Consider the following 18,437-nt stretch of genomic DNA (forward strand, 5'->3'; position numbering starts at 1 on the left):
AAACGATCGTAATTAGTTCACATGGACTGTCAAAAGGTGCAAATTGAGCTATGCGAAAGGTGCCTAGCTTGATTGATATTGATCCATATCAGGAGGTATCCAATATTCGACAGCATAAGCATTCGTCCGCATCATGGGATGATGAATTATTTAACACGTATTAAAAAAAATATAATCATAGATTATTTCATTGCTAGCCAGCACATAAATATCTCATTACATGTTTCTAATGATTAATTGACATCTGAGCATGCCACACAATGAGAAATGGCGGTTAAGCATTCGTCGATTTAGCATAAGAACGTATGCGCATGATGAGAGCTTGGGAAACATTAGCATGCGACTTCTAAACGTTATCCATATCTGTTCGTCATATAGTCATCATAATCGATCTTCGGTATAATGTAATCCGTGCATTATCCCAATGAATCCATGTGGACAACACAAGAGTATTTTTGTTGTCTTGATTTTTGGTCACCAACTTAATTACGTATTTAGACTATTCCCATTCTGAATTCTCCCTGGTCACCATGTGTTCATTTATAAAAAAGAAGGCCTAAAAATTCAAACACGTGTCTTACATAAGATCTTGAAATGCTGTTGATATTAATTTTATTTTAGATGCTGTCATATGCGTAATGTAACTTACAGTCACGAGCATTAGTCCATTCTAATATCACATTTGTCGTGTGCTAGGCTAAGGTTGTGCCCAGGAAAGTTGAATATAAGACATACATGTATGTTTAGTTCAAACTTCAAAATATACTTCAAACGTTTCGGACAACCCGGAGAATGATGTACCGCATCATTTTTCTCTTCTGTTCGCATTGGCACCGTGGTGCTCAAATTGCAAAGGGCGGTACTATACTAAAATCGAAACATTAGGTCGCATTAAAGCGCGAATGTTATCAGCAAATATTCTTTCCTAATGACTGTTTGTAATAGAGATCACCTGTCCGGGGAGCCCATCCAGCGTTGGTAACAGCGAAATCACTTCTGGGTGCGATGATGGCAGTCCTTATCAGACAACGTGCGAAATAACATGCAATGAAGGCTATTATGTAGGGGGGAGTGGAAATGCTGTGTGTGATGATCCTACGCCAAACGATGACTCTAATGACGAAGGAGACTGGTACATCGGATCCACAACTTGTACGCGTAAGTGGGGACCACAGTAACGTCATATTTCATGCAATATGTATAGTTGACTTTGTTCTCTCTAGTTTAGAATAAGGATTATGATTACTTTTGAAACGGGCGATTATGATTACAACGAAATCTCACAGTAGACATTTCCCGGCCATAAGGTATCCGTGGAAACAGTGGCGGCTCGTCCTATCGGGCAACTGGGGCATTGTCCCACCTAAAATTCTGTTCAATAACAATTCCTTACCATTTATAGACGCACACCAATCTATATATACCGAAATCGCAACGAAAGTCGTATTATTCTTGTCCTTTCGCTTGTAAATGCTCATATATAGCGAAGTCTCTGCGAAAATCGAATTCTCTACTGTGTTTTCGCTTTGCGAATGCCTAGCCGGGGCATGGCGCTCATGACTAGGGCTGGACAAAATCGAGTACCCGAGTGATTCGATTCTGAATCACGTATGTTCCGCTTCGAGTCAAGTATCCGAGTATCACTCATTATGACGTCACAACAGAATGGACTGTGTCAACGTTTAAATATGTATCTTTTATGCCACTACAGCCAATATAATGCCTGTAATCCGTCACATTAAAGACACTTTTGTATTTTTTCGACGATACCGATGTCATTGTACTTCTTGGCAATGTTGTGGGATGATCATGACTTCGACAATGTGTTGTTTCCAGTAACGTTCGTAGGTTTGTACTATGTCTCGTATGCTGCGACACGGTCGATCCAGGTTTCAAGCCTTCCTCAGTGGAAAATAGTACCAAAACTATTCTCGTTAGTAAATTACCTTTCAGTTGCGAGGCGCGAATAATTTCAGTACTCGAAAATATAGTCTTGTACTACTCGACTAGAATCATTAAAATACTCGATTCAGATTCGAGTACTCGAATCATTGTGCCCAGCCCAACTCATAACAAGCTTTCACTGTCTATTCTCTCAAAGCCGCGCACAATAAAAAAAAACGGTGATTTGCTCTCTCCTATTCATAAAACTACCGAGCAAGCGGGGCACAAAAGCTCTGTGCCCCTGAGGCAGGGGCGCCAACACGCGGCCCGCAAAGTCATATTTTGCAGCTCGCGACTTGATTTGAGATTTCGGAAGAGAGCTAACAAAACATTTTGAAATACTGAAATTGACGTGCAATGGTCCAAACACTGCCAAGACCGAGACGCTTAGAAAACGGCTTAGGGCAATTGTTCTGAAACTGGGTGGGCGCGAAAGCATCTGATGGCGGCCAGAAACTGCTGTCAACTGAAAAATTTTTTGCGCACGCCGCGATTTAACTCGGATTCATAGTTATAGCTATTCCTCTGTGTATAATCCGGAATTCATATTATAGAATTCTCTCACCGACAATCGTAACCTTCCATGCCATCAAACTATATCCGTTGGGATTGCTAGCATTATGGAAGCATTTTGTGATATGACGATAAGAGGGACGCGAAATTTTTCACTAAAGGTGGACATGTCTAAAAAGGATGGAGTACCACTGGCTTATATAGAGTTTCCCAACACGATCAAGCTTTACGTGGAAATGGTCTTTCAGCTAGTAACGTACATGTATTGTCCACAGCTCTGAGTTCGAAATAAAACGAAATAGATTGTAGGGGTCCCTTTTTTGCATTTTCATTCCCTAAAATATTCCTTCTTTCGTGGTCACTATACCCATCGCATATGTTAGGAAGCATAGCATGGTACTAATGTAGAGTTTTAAAACGTAGGTACCTACTTTATATCGAAACTGAATGCATGCGGCCTGCGACCGCTGCAAAATTTGGAAAGTGGCCCGCGACCAGAGGTGGTCAGTAACGAAGTACTTCTACTTTTTCGAAGTACTCAAGTAGTTTTCCTCTACTTCTGGTACTTACTCAAGTAGATCTGATTTTCGCTACTTCTACTTCTACTTCCTAATATTTTGTGATCTACTTACTTACTTGTCGCTATTTTCAGTGTGTCAAGTAGAAGTAGTCTAATCATCCAATCAGGAAGATAGCCTGAGGAATCTCCGAGCTGTTTTCACGTAGTATTAACATTTAATTTTCATAAAAGTTTAGTAGAGCCCAGAATTTACGTCGCGCTTCGCGCGCAGTGGATACGGAGTGACCAGTATGATTTCACGAAAGTATCGGTGAATATAATTTAGGTGGTGGGTTGGCGTGGTTCCGTTCACGCCACATTGTCGCCCTTCGCCCATATGAAATAATTCATCACAGTATATATGGCTCATCATAAGGTTTGAAAGTGATGTTTCGCTATCTAGCATTTTCTTGTCATATCGTAATTTAGCATGTCCATGGCGTGTCCTAATCTGGAAGAGTGGACTATTGACTTTTTTTTGGTTTTAGAGCTGTTTTAGCATACCACTATTGAAACTTTCTAGACCAAAAACATGAAATACATATTCTACTTTTAGAAGTAGTATCAATATTTCACTTTCTATTCCCAGTATCATATACTTTGAGTTATAATTAATATCAGTTCTTTTTTCTGGATAACATACATGTTGAAGTATAAAAGCAAGTGCAGTAATGCCTTGTATTTCTGGAAATAAAGCTACGCCATATGGCATTTTTACGGTCCACCATATTTTTTAATAACGTTTAGTAATCGCGCAAAGTGTTTACACCGTATCCTATACAACTTCTCCGTATTGCTCATCGACTAAACTATGGGCCTTATAATATGGGGGATGGCGCCATACCATGCCATTTTCCAAAACGTGCTGTTCGATAAAACAAAGGATTGGCATCCAATTTCGTTATCATTACTATCATTTTCATCCCACGAGGTGGGCGAATGCTTATATGCTATCGAAAATTGGATACCTGCTGCTATGCATCAATATGAATGAAGCTATCTATCATATAGCTCAATTTGCACCTTTTTATAACCCATCCAATCAGGATCGTTTTCACAACTACTTACTTACTTGAGTACTTTTAAAGTCAGACAACTCTACTTCTACTTCAAGTAGTTTCAGGTTGCTTATGAAAGAAGTACTTCTACTTGTACTTGCGTAGATTTCTTCGACGCTACTTCTACCTCTACTTGAGTAGCTTTCTTGACTACTTTGACCACCTCTGGATGTATGTCCATATCTATAACACAAGGAAACATTCGGGGGTTTCGGGTTGGATTATGCACTGTACAATTGAAACATGTGTCGCACGAGATATTGGACGTTTTTGACTCTCTTGACAGGTCGACAAATTGATGTGTGTTGGATTTTGCAGCAACATTCACAGGAAAACTGTGACTTTTCAACTTAAACTGAAACAAAATAAAATTGAAAATGGGTACCTAGCGATATTTCCGAGATCACCGACTCACAGCTAGCACCTATAGGATCCCATTGTAAATCGTAACGTAACCCACAGTAAATAATCCAACTACAGGGTGGCATCAGCGATGAAATTTCCAAAGCTCGACGCCCAGTATCAGCTGGCAATGATTTTAAGTTGTCGTTGTTTTTGTTGTTGGTGGTTTGATATTCATGGTGTTTCGACTACACTTGTCATTTTACATCAGGCCGATATTCTTTATTATGATTCCGTAATTACCGACTTGCAGTTCGAGAACAAGTTGTACCAACCAAGTATTAAAGTTCCGAGACATTTCATCACTCAATTATGTCCTGATATACACATGTAACAAAGTACTGATAAATAAGATGTGATCCCGATCGCCAGTGTTGGGGTGACTCAAGTCACCTTTTTCGCATGACTTTACTTGATTCGAGTCACTTTGCTAAAATGACTTCTGGACTTGACTCGGCGTATCAGAAATGTGTATTGACTCGTTACTCGGAGCAAAATTCACGAGTCAATTTCAAGTCATCAATTAATCGGTGTCGATAAAAATCACTGTATCTTGCATATATTCGGATTGTTCGCGAACGCTGGTGTAACCCGTGAGAGCGACCAATCATTCAATGATCGTGCGTTTTATTGAGCCTCCATTGTTCTCTCACAAATAAATTGACCACAAACGAAGTGATCGAGGCTTACAGCTTACGTTGTAGTAAACTAGTAGTAAAGTAATATAATAAAAAATTATCTACCTTAACCAAACCTCTTTTTCATTGATTTTGAATTCGAATGTAGCTTATATACTCCTCAACCATTGGCGCAGGCTTGAACTGTATCATATCTATATATAAATGGGTGAAGGGTAGCCTAATATATTGCATCTTATCAATTCGTTTCTCTATTCTCTATTTTGGTTGGTAACTATAAACTGAGGCTACGTATATGTGAGCGATGCAGCGCCAACTTGGGTGTATATTCAACTCTATATTCGTTGATCGGTTCAAAACCAATGACCACTCAATCTTTATTTCAGACAGCTAGTATAATGTATTGACTTATTCATGCGTCATACTACGAAAAGGCAACTTGACTTGGATTTTGACTTGACTCGTGACTTGACTTGACTGGACTCGAGTCGCCTCCAAAAATCGAGTGACTTGGCTTGACTCAAGCCACCTCCGAAAACCGATTGACTTGACACGAGTCAAAATGTACAATGACTCGAAATGACTCGTGACTCGAAGGTAGTAACTTGATCCCAACACTGCCGATCGCCTTGATTGGGTAAATATCAACTAAACTTGTTATCGTTTAATTAACCTGCGTAATAACTCATCTAGGTGACAAAATAAAGTTGTTTTAAGCGACATATGGGCGCGATCAATTCGAATCAACTGAGTCTAACTATAACCGAGGGCTACTATATTTTTGTGTCATAAATTCCGGACGCTCGTTAGCGCCCATAAGCGGATTTCCAAATACGGTACGAGCATTGTCGATCAATGTGACGTCACGACAGCAAAGCTATGCCTATCGACAAGCGGTGGACACCATTCGGTTCAGGAGTATGTGTTTGTGTGTTGTAAGTTGTAACGAGAGCTGAAGCCACATTTTCAGCCCCAGCCGCCCATATAAACACTGATCTTGGGCCCACTGTAGGGTAATCGATGCAACTTCTGGAGTCTTACTGTATGCAGCTGGTTTTTCTAAATGCATCTGGACGGTAATTGATTTGATTGAATTATGTCAATAATATTGGGTATTCCATATATTACTATATAATTTTGATTCTCTCTCCGCGCACGTGATCAGAGTTAGTGGTAGAGCTGGTGGAGGATGATGACTTAGAAAATTCAGGGAGAGTAATTGTACAAGGCACATTGTTAAGTCATGGTAATGTCACATCGATACGATTATTCATCAAGCTAATGCCGGTGCGCAGTGCGCACCACTGAGGTATATAAACACCCCACATCCGGTGGCTCCCAACCTTATATGGTCACAACTCCATTTCCAATTTGTTCCGTGGCCCAGCTCAGAATTTGATAAGCTGATTACTAATAAAAGATCGGCACCTTTTTTCAGACTTAAGCACGGCCTATTTTGGAAGCCGATCACATTCAACATATTTTCGAACCCAAGAACAAAGGCGAACAAATCCCAGGGGCAAACAAATTGCAGGTTTCGAACCACAAACTTTCAATAAAGCATGTCAACGGCCTAAACCGACTCTAGGAATATACCGTTCTCCTATAATTCCGACTACAATTATACTTATTTCTGTAAATGAAGGTTATTTTGATTTATTTAATTTGATAGCAGTTTTAGTTTTTGCGAGGGTAGTAGTCCCAATATTAAAATCAATATATGTGATTCTAAATCGCGCGAAGCGCGAAAAAAAAATGTAGCATAAATCTGTCCACAAAGAATATAGTTTAGGTTGATTTACGAAAAAAATATGAGCTTACTGCAAACCTTCAAAACTCCGAACATTTGGCCATATTTTAGAAATTCCTCCCGGACGCAATTTTACCAGTGAAGTTCCGGACATGTCCGGGAAATTCTGGACGTATGGCAACCCTACCATAACCCCAATTTAACCAAGTATAACACCGGGCTGGTATCCTAATAACCTCAAACCCTTGCCCTAATGCTAACTGGTTCGTATTCCGTTTAATCAACTGCTAAGTATTTTCTTCCTTCGCAGTGTCTCAAGAAAAGTCATCGTCACTTGGGGGTGGCGCGATTGCCGGAATCGTAATCGGAGTGCTCGCCTTCGTCGCACTCTGCGTCGCGGGGTTCTTTCTTCTTCGCAGATAAAATGCTAAACTGGCTAAAAATGGATAAAATAGTTTTAGATTTTTATATAGACTTGAATATCGCATTTGTGTTATATTGGATGACAAATGTTGAGCTTTGTAGAAACCTTGTGTCATAATTTTACGTATTTCTCATTTCTCATATAGGCTACATCGTGACCAACCACTACTTTTTGCGAAACGCAAAGTACTATTGGAACAGAATATTTTACTATTTCATGATCCCAACACTTGGCACTTCTTATGGTATCATATGTAATAATTTCCCACCTATAGGTGCTACATGCAGTGACATATCATGAAAGCGTCGAATGTGATTCTGCTTTATTGTGAATTATTGAATTTAGATTCTGTACCAATCAATGCCGAGGGAGCTGCTTTGGGTAATTTCACATTCCGGACCTTAATTTTAGCTGTACCTGTTTATATATATCTCGAAATTTGTCATGCAGTGCCTTGCACGTTCCTGTAACACCCGCAAGTTTCTGATCAGGCCTAGTGGGGTTATTAAAATTGCACTAAACATGAATATGTCTCTAATTGCTCATGTGATAAAAAGGAAACTACAGAATGAAATGTCACAAATTCGCATTGCCTAACACCATCCTGTACGTAATGAATATCTCGAATGAAATTTTGTCATTATGACGTCGTATGGGCCAGTGGAATTAGGACTAACTATCCTCGACATTTTATGCTATTTTCACTCGACTCATGCCCGGTAAATTGCGTCTCCACTCTATGTGTAATTGCATCTGCTCTGTGACATTTCTCATTGTGCACCTATGATCTTGACCCATGCCCCGCCAAATGCTTATTCAGCAGCGATGGTTTTCACGTTTGCGTTCTGTGTGCGAACCTCTAAAATTCGAAGGTTCGCGTTCACAAACGAACCTTGGTTGATCACTGTGAACGCTTTTCATGCATTGAAATTTTTTCACGTCACTATAACGTCTTTGGTTGAGAGTTTTTGCATTTCAACATTGGACTACTCTCCGCATAGTGCTGGCAGTATTAAAGGGAATTCACCAGTGAACGAGAGCGAACCTTGTCATTTTCAAAAACTATTTGCCCAAAAGTCAGCTCGGAATATTCAGATTTCCGTTTGTGAATCTTTAATGACTCTCTGCTATGAGCTTTGCTCACAATACCAAGAACTAAACACACTACATGTAGCATATTCTAAATTCTCATCTGAAATTCGTTGCGTTGCCTACGGACTTTTACCGATTCCTAATTCGTACGGTGATCTCGTCGGAGGTTCATTGCACACGGTGAAAGTGCTCATTGTCGTTAGTATTGCTTACGTATCTCAGGAGTTCTCTTCAGTCAGTTTGGTTCAACATTTCTCCTCTACCGAATAAGGTACATGGAGAGAGCTACATCAGCGAAGCGCTAAAACACAGCTCCGCTGACATCAGACAGCAGTGATGAAGGGTCGGCGAATAGTAGTTGAACTAAAATCCATGGTAAAGTCTGTGTTCGTGGTTTTGCCTCGGGAAATAGTTCTCAGCCCAACATTAAGGTTGCGGGATCTGTGGAACATGCTCGGTATAGCAAGGTATATATACTTTTGAACCTAGTCCAATAGTACGTGTGGAAGTGGCTTGAGTGACGGACCTGAGAATGCAGTATAATAGCCGATTTCACCTCGCTCTAACACCAAACAGTCTTGGAGTGATAAGAGAAGCTATAAGAAAGTTGTCATCTCAGTTCAAACTGTAGCGATACTGTTGCACTACAATCAAACAGTCATCAACAGAGCTGTATCCTCGGTGATCAGTAATTTTGAAGCCATCAAACCGCTCTACTTATCCAGGTTCATTGTAGTGTCCTGTTACAATCTGAGACAAGTCGCACGGCTGCTTGGATTCAGCACTATCACCAGGCCGTGTTATTTTTGGCATTTCAGGAGCCAGATGCCAAAACTGCCAAAAATAAAAATTTGAAAATGCCAAAAATAAGCAATTTTTGGCATATGCCAAAAATAACACGGCCTGCCAAATAGTGTATTTCGTTCATGGTGTTGTCTTAACAGGACCGCGTTACAAGCGAGAAGAGCAGTGGCGGCTCGTCCTATAGGGCAACTGGGGCATTGCCCCACCTAAAATTCTGTTCAATAACAATTCTTTGCCATTTATAGACGCACACCTATCTATATAAACCGAAATCACAGCGAAAATCGTATACTTCTTGTCCTTTCGCTTGTAAATGCCCATATATAGCGAAGTCTATGCGAAAATCGAATTCTCTTCTGTGTTTTCGCATTGCGAATGCCTAGCCGGGGCTTGCCCCGGTAGCGCTCATAACAAGCTTTCACTGTCTATTCTCTCAAAACCGCGCACAATAAAGAAACGGTGATTTACTCTCTCCTATTCATAAAATTACCGAGCAACCGGGGCACGATAGCTCTGTGCCCTTAAGGTGTGATGTAACAATCGTATCTATTGCTGAACTCTGTTACCGTCATATGCGTTTAGTCGACCTTTGCTGGTATAGGTTGATTTTAATGGGGTTTCACACCATGAAAACTCTTGAAACTTGTTATGTCATGTCGTGATGGTGGTATTTAACACTGCCCCAAGTTTCAGGGTTTCTACTTAAAGTTTAGGGTAGTAATTCCGTTTCCGAAGTTGAGTGTGTGCTGATCCGTCATGTATCGCAAACAGATTTTACTCAAAAGCCTGTATTGGTATCCATTGGTTTTGACGGTGTTCAATACTGAGATCGGTTATGAAATTTGGCACGGTAAGTCTTAATGTTAGTATCGAACGCTGTACCAAGTTTTAAGTTTGTCACTGAACTGTGTTAGTGGTAATTTCGTTTCCTAATTCGAGTGAGAGCTGACTCGTCATTTATCGCTAACAGATTATACGCAAAGCCGGTATTGGTCTCTATTGATTTTAACGATGCTCCTTACCTAGATCCGTCATAAGCTTTTGCACGGTATGTCTTGATTTTAGTATCGAACGCTGTGCCAAGTCTCAAGGTTGACACTCAATGATTAGGGCAGTAATTTCGTTATCAAGGTCGAGTATGGTAAAGATGTGCTCCGATCTGACACTTTAGCCTACAACACATTGCGGATTTCACGCAAAAGCCGGTGTATCTGCGGTAACGTTAAGTGAGATGATGATATCATTCTCAGTTTGCATTCAAATATTTACTTTGATCGTATATTCTCCAATGTCAATTTCACCGTGAAATTGTGGCCTTCAAGCCATTTGCGTACAACCCCTCCGTCACTTGATCAGCCTATTCCTCAGTAAATTTTACGCAAAATTCGGTGTTGGTCTGTTCGCATTAATTTTGACAGTGTACCATACCGAAAAGGGCCATGAGGCCACTTCTCGATAATGTCATGTAACAGTGTACCAAGTTTAGGGCTTTCATCCACGTATTTATTCGGTAATATATTTTTCAAAGGCGATTTCGCAGCAGACCTATAAGACAGTAATAAAAACGTATGTGTCGTGTTACAGTCTCCAGTTTCAAGGCCAAAATCTCTTATGCTGTACCGAGACCAAATTTCCGAGGCTGCTATTCTTAGTCCTTTACAATGATGTTTTGGATTCAATAGGACAGGCCCAATCTATGAGATATAACAATTGCGTATCTGTCCGAATTTGTTGACCTTTCCAATTAGGCTTACGCTATCTCTCGAGTTATAGTCATTTCCATTTCTGCAGATAATTAGTCAGGTCTAATGCGAACATGAACCGTGTTGAATCTTTGTTCCGTACGCCGTTTACGCAGTTACCACACTTCAAGTCACAGCTCACCAGCGGACCTCTCGTGGCACATACGTTAAAATCACTGTTGCCGGGAAATTCATGTTACCGTACCATCATTAAGTTACTTGTTCACGTTGGAAAACGCCATTGTGACGTCATCTTGATAAAAAGTCGCTTGCAGCCCTTGCCCCACCACCCGATATTGTCACGAGCCGCCACTGGAGAAGAGCGTTTGTGAAAGGCAGGTTTCTTAATCTGGGTCCAGCCCACCCATTAGGGGTGAAAGCATGGTGTCCTAAATGGTGTGGGCACAGCGAGATTGAACGGCTGACTGCATTTTGTTTACGTTATACTTTCCATTTGTCCAAAGGCAATTTTACGGCCATTTTTGACCGGCTTGTCGAGCGCTAAATTTGATAAAACGGGTATCAATGAGAAGCTGCCGCAGTACTGATTATTAAAATATAAATTATATTCTGCTCATGGAACTGGAACCCCCAAAATCACCCACGATTTTTGCATTGTGATCGAGTTGAACATTGTGACGCAACAAACTGTCTGGCTATTTCTGAGCATCAGTCTCGTTTTGCCAGACAGTCATGTTGCGTCAATGTTCTTAAACACTCTAACCTTCTGAGGACTCTTCCATGCGAGTTGGTAATATTAAAGCCCCCTGAAGTGACAAAAGTCCTCAGAAAATATATCGGTAGTCTGAAGGAGAAATGATAGTCGGGCTACAAAATAGAATGTGTTGAGAGACAACACTGGAAACTCCTGGAAAAGGATCGGGAAGAAAATTCTTTCCGCGATGAGATCGATGGCACTGGCGAAGTGATCTCTTTTCATGATGCATGAAAGTCGGTTCGGCCCTCCAAAGATTTTGAAGCTCTGAAGACCTTTTGTAGATGACTGGCAACATTCTTTCCCTCAACGGCTACTGTTGAAGCCGATATTTTCCGGATTCGCTGGGCGATAAATGAATTTAGGAGAAACTTAGCTGACCTGAGTTTGGAAGCACTGTTACAGTGCATACGATTTAACTCTATTCAACAGCTGTAACAATCAGCTGTTGAGCGTGTTTGTTAGGCTTTTCTTTCTTTTTTTTGCTTATTGGCACCGATTCCGATGGATACTGCACATTTTGTGGTTTCGTTTGATATTCATAACCTGTGAAATCGTTAGGTTTTTTCTTCTTCGTATTGTTTGTTGGCACTGATTATACGTGGATGCTGCACATTTTGTGGTATCTTCTGACAAACTAGCCCAAATAAAGCGTTTGTGTGACTAATTCGAGGCTGAAACTATCTATTTAGAGGACGATGCCAAAACTGCCAAAAATAAAAATCGAAAAATGCCAAAAATAAGTTATTTTTGGCAGTTTTGGCATATGCCAAAAATAACACGGCCTGACTATCACCGATCCGGTTACGAAAACAGCGGCCTCTATGATTTTCGCCAATACCATACGCCAGCAGAGCGGTTATTTCTGGGGTGCCGATCGATATCTCTGAAGAGGAATGCTTCGCCTAACAGAAAGCGATGTCGGCTAAACGTCTCAAGAAAAAACTGAAAAGGGCTGCACTGGAAGCTTCTCGGTATTAGTCTGCTTCAGCACGACGCAAGTTCATGACATTCGGATACCTACGTTTCGTTACGATGCCTTACAACTCTCCACCTACCAGATGCTTCAACTGTCATCGTTCGGTCACATCGCAAAAACGTGTCGCGGTCGGAAAACCTGCGGTAAGGTGGAAGATGCGACCCCGAATACGAAAACTGTCCAAATATAAGGAAATGTGTGAACTGCAACGAATCCCACAGTGCTGGATACGGGCGGTGCTGAACATATAAACAGGAGGCTACAATCCAAATTGTAAAAGTACGTTCTACGGCAGTGCTTTTCAACCTGGGTGACGGTTCGCACTTGTGCGACTGAAAAAATTTCAGTGCGAATGGAGAAGGTGGTGCGAATAGGGTGAATGAAAATCCGGATCAAGTGCAAATAATTCGAATAAACCGAATAGGAAATTTAACGTCAGTGTAACTATTGTAGTGGCGACGCAAGTGTAAAAACTTGTTTGACTTACGACGCACCACTAATCGTCCGTCTCAGCCTGCGACAGGAGGATACAGGAGTATACCATCATTACAAACTCACATTTGCAAGTTCCTGCAACGCAAATTTCTATCCCTTTAGGAGTTATTAAAGTATGGACCGGAGAGGATATAATTTTGGGTCGCCACGGGGCCAGAGCTATCTGTTAATATGTGTGCAATATTCGTTGAGTTTATTGGAAAAAAATCCTGCGATAGTTTTTTGCATATCCAAGGTCACTCTGTTGGGTACTGTAGCCATTAAGCGAGACTCGCAGAAAATATGGCTTTAACATGAGAATTCATGACAGGATTTGTCCGACTGTTTATTCTGGAAAACATGGTCGAATAACGTTGGGATGAACTAGTGTAGGGTGCAACGAGCGAGTTCAGGCCTATGAGACTCATTCATTTGGAGGCCAACCTCTACTGCGTCGGGGCACAGTAAAACGTAAAGTTTTGGCCAACAAACCGCTGATGACATGCGGTGCGGAAAACATATGCGGCGGGAAAACCTTGGTCTAAAAATGACCGATGCTGGATGGCCAAACCTTTCGATATGGATATGCTCCGTTGTCAGCACGGAATAGTCCCGTTCTTGCAATCTGAGTAGACAGTAGAAGCCTACAACTGCGACACGCAGAGCAGTTTAATTTGCCCTAATTTGAATTCGTGTGCGTCAGACATGCTTTGTAGAGCTGTGTTTGGTTAAATTGTGATATGCGCGTTCTGTATGTCATACATGTCTGTAAAATCGTAGCACACAACTGTATTATTAAAAAGGAATTCCTTTTCATGGGTGAGGCTACGGTCGCGAGATGCCACAAAAACTCAGATTTTGGTGGTAGTCTAAAAGCCTCTTTAACGTTATTAATCGGTTATGAATTCTCAAGTTAGATTGAGCTAAAAAGCAGAACACACTGTATCGTGAGTTTATTTGCTCTTCTCGTATATACTCGCGAGACAAAAGTTGGAGCAACGTATCATAAAGTAGCGAGCTATAATGGGGCTATGTACTCTCCTTGATCATTTTGCACCTTATGTTCCCAGACGTAAGGCAAAAGCCTCAACACAAACATGTAGAGCTTCTTGGAGGTACAGAACTTCAATATACAGTTGAATAGTATATTCCAGTGCTTTTCAACCTTTTTGAGATTCATTCGCACTTTTTTTGTTAAAGAAATTTCATTCGCACAAACTAACCGAATATTGTTATACAAAAAGAAGATGAAAATACCACATTTATTTGCTCAGATGTGCAACAAATTGGCTACTATCTATCTTAAGCTATCAAATGTCTCATTAAATAGGCTACTATTTTCGCTCGTTTTGGTTTCAACTATTTAACTAAAACCCTTCTACTAGTGCTTGGATGACCAGGTCTTGAAGTCTGTTCTTGCACTCCTATCCAACATACAGCGTATTTTTCAAGACTGAAAAATGCTTGTTGGACAAAATCGATTTGGAGAGCTGACAAAAAGCTCTAGGAAGCTCCAGTATGTCGGAGGTGTGAATAACTCGCCTGTTTGTGTTGAGGCTTTTGCCTTATGTCTTGGAATGTAAGGTTCAAATGATCAAGGACGAGAGTAGGCGCATTAGAGCTCGCTACCTTATGATACGTTGCTCCAACTTTTTTTCTCGATTTCCCATTTTCTGTCTCGCGAGTATGTGGTAAGAGCAAATAAACTCACGATACTGTGTGTTCTGCTCTTTAGATCAATTTAAATTGAGAATTCATAACAGTTTAATACCGTTAAAGCAGTTATTTAGACTACCACCAAAATCTGAGTTTTTGTGGCATCTCGCGACCCGAGCCTCACCCATAAAAAGGAATTCATTTTCAATATTCCAGTAGTATGCTATTATGTGACGGACATGTATGTACAAGTTTTTATAATTTCGTCGCAACAACAAAAGCTACATTGTCGTTGTATTCCCTATAAGGTATATTTGAATTATTCCAGGCCAGAAAAAATGACAATTATTATTCACGATTTTCATTCGCACTCATACGGGATTTTCATTCGCACCGTTCGCACCACCTTCGTCGTTCGCATTCATCCGGGATTTTCATTCGCACAGTTCGCACCATGCTCGTCATTCGCACTACAATTTTATTCATTCGCACAAGTGCGAACCGTCACACAGGTTGAAAAGCACTGGTATATTCATATTGAAATGAACCGGAATATTTTCGGCTGACACTCGTTAGGGGTCATCGTCAGCAACTAGTAGAGAATTGGAAAGAACATTGTATATCAACAATCGTATCACAAAATATGACGTCAATAGCATGAAAGAGAGAGCGTTAAATGTACTATTTTTAGGTTGGACACGAACACCTTTTGTTGACAGAGTTCTGGTTGATGTATTTTGATAAAAGTCGACTCCAAGGCACACAAAAGGAATTGTGAACGGCCCCGCCCAACGATTCGAAATCGGTCGTCTCGATAATTATTCGCACAAATCGGATTATCTAACAGATGTTTACCGATGGCAGAATTATTGGCCTTTGATCGCTCAGCATCAATCCTAAGCAGATGAGTGAAAGGTGAGCTTTTCACTGAGCGCGATGCACGTGTTCTGATAAATCTGGTGACATGTTGGTTTATGTGTTCCTGCAAATTTCGTTATTTTCGACAGTGCAATATAGCGACATTTGGCACTGAAATAGACGCAAGCATACAGGAAACTTGCATTTCCGAAGAAACCGAACAATCAACTCCGTGATTTTTAACAAGAATTCGCCTAGCAGAAACTTCAATAGAGCTTCGTATAACATGACTAATATCAAAAGGCAGAACTAAATGATGTTTTCAATATGTTCTTTTTTACATGACAAACAGACAGCATTAGATGTAAGAAGCACGCTCGCAGTATTCGGCATCGGATAGGAGTGGTCGAAATGATCTGAGAGTTCAACTAGTCTAATTACACTCGCATCAAACAAGTACCTAGTTGTAAAATGTGTTTGATTAAAAAATGAAAAAGAAGTTGTAGTAGCAAACATATCAAATTGCATTCAATGAACGGCTCACTGGGTTACGTCATTCTCTCCATTTCACCAAATGCGACTTCGGCAATATGGTCGATTTTAGACTAGTGGTGTCGCGGGCCGCACCCGGCCCGCCAGACGACTTCATCCGGCCCACGAAGCAATCCTGAGTAGATCGAATAATGCTTGTATCATACAGCACATTTGTAACAAACGATGAGATCTTTTGTAGGAAATACTACCTATAAAAATCCCTCTCCACTCTATAGTTACCCTTCGGAACAAGTCGGTGATATTAGCTCGCAATTTAAAGAAAGCCAAAAAGTGCACACTTAGTTCAGAGTTTTTTGAAAATGGACCGAAAACCAGTTACACAGAACTGTTATATGCAGGTTACTTGGAGCATAGTTACACAAAATAAAATTGAAATATCTGTTGTCGCACTGCTCTGGATGTTATGACTCTTGGTTTCCATGTAAAGAAACCCGAATCGCTATTGAATAATAAAAATAATAAACCAAATTTCAGCGACCGCGTTTACAGTTAAATCTTTTGTATTCCTCACAACGCATACGCGGTGCCAATGCCAGATTACGATACAGTGTCACATTTTCGAAATTCATCCTTGACGCAGTTTAAACAGTGAGATTCCGGACATGTCCGGGAAATTCCAGACGTCTGGCAACCGTACGTTAGAATATATATCCACCTCTACTGAATACACGTTCCACTGGTGCACTAGATGCAGGAATGGACATGCATTTTTGAACCACACCGAAGAGCATTGGATACTCATTCTTTCTAGTCGCCGAAAAATGCAAAAGATCATCGCCTTCAAATCTACGCAAGAGCTTATCAGCCTAGCTCTTCCAAGTAGTTGACCATCTGAGTCATTGCATTGGCTCTAATTGAACTTTGCTTCGATTGTTTGCTTGTATAATTGCAAAGTCTTGTATATTTGAAAAGTGACTTCGAAAAGTACTTTGATTGCGGAAGATCTATTACACCAACATTACTGGAGCATTTTGTGCAATGCATTGCTAATATGTACCATTGTCTGTTGTTTTTACGGCGGCATATCTGATATCAGATGAGTGCATCTGCAGCAGTGGTGACAAATAGCGATGGCGGGGGAATTCGTCAGATGCGTTGATCTAGCCTTTACGATTTGCAGATTTCTTCATCTTCAAGTCATATAAAATAAGCCGAGTCAATGACTTGGGTCGAGTCATGCGTAGTGACTCGAGTACAAGTCGAGTCAATCCAAATAGTGACTCGAGTCGAGTCGAGTCATTTTCCCATTTCAAGAAAATGACTCGAGTCAAGTCGAGTCACAAAAAAATCGCGACTCGAGTCGAGTCATGACTCGAGTCATTACAACCCTGTCATGGCCCTTGAACTCCCAAATCAGCGTCTAATTGTGCATTGTGTCCAAGTGTGGCATTGTCCCTCAATAACGACATCTTGAATAACTATGCTGCATCTCAGGAGCAAGTGAGGAGCAAAACGAGCCACAAGCATATAGCCCGCGACTGAACAATGCTGTCACTCTTACTCCCGCCGCGCCGCTGCTCACACTGAGGTGAGCTCATGAATCCCTTCCCTAATGTTACACCGTTATAGGTTTATCTATAGGCTCCTATTCCCCACCTTATCCGCGTAAGCGGCGTCTTAAAAAAGACTAGAAGTGGGCCGGAATACCATTTCGACTACAACGGAATCACAACAAAGAATATCGGACTGGTGTAAATGATCCGTGTAGTCAAAAAGCACCATGAATACCACGATGAACTATCTAGTCTGCCAAAAAATACTGATGTTGAGCGCCTGTTATCCATTCTTGCCAAGCTATTTCGTCGAGGACATACAGTTCCAACCTGAAAAGTATTAAAATTATAATATTTGTTCTACAACGCCTAATTTGAATACTTGAGGTCAAAACTTTGTCAAAATCATGTTTTCTAGGTCACAAAATGAACGCCCTAATGGTGATAATTCGACAGTTCAAAATAAATTCAGGCAATGCAGTGACGTCGCAGATATACATCACGATGTACGATGTAAATAGTAAATATATGTCGTCGCGTAATCACCGTATAATCTGCGAAATTTCAAAACATTGGTGTGAAATTTTGCAGCCGCGATAACTAGAATCTCCAAATAGGGAAAACAAATATCACAGGGCACTAAATCTGACTCTGCGGGAGATCGGTGAGAATATAATATACACAACACACACCTATGGAGGCGATCGTGGAAACACAAAGTTTACCTGAATCAAATTCTACTTCGAAGATAGTCGGTAAACTTACTTCAAGACTAGTGCAT

At 40.8% G+C, this 18,437-nt stretch overlaps 1 protein-coding gene across 3 annotated transcripts in view; it reads left to right on the forward strand.

The window, feature by feature from the left end:
• Positions 1-8,340, forward strand: part of LOC145433154 (uncharacterized) — a 62,911-nt gene extending 54,571 nt beyond the window's left edge. For all 3 annotated transcript variants that reach the window (XM_080310108.1, XM_080310109.1, XM_080310110.1), the window contains 2 exons: positions 946-1,158; positions 7,175-8,340. In XM_080310108.1, coding sequence (XP_080166234.1) covers positions 946-1,158; positions 7,175-7,287 — 326 coding nt within the window. In that variant the 3' untranslated portion in view covers positions 7,288-8,340. The remainder of the gene's footprint in view (positions 1-945; positions 1,159-7,174) is intronic.
• The last annotated feature ends 10,097 nt before the right edge of the window (positions 8,341-18,437 follow it).

The sequence above is a fragment of the Botryllus schlosseri genome, chromosome 2 (genome assembly GCF_051294905.1).
Source record: "Botryllus schlosseri isolate E-star chromosome 2, Bs_hap1, whole genome shotgun sequence".
NCBI classification, from domain to species: domain Eukaryota; kingdom Metazoa; phylum Chordata; class Ascidiacea; order Stolidobranchia; family Styelidae; genus Botryllus; species Botryllus schlosseri.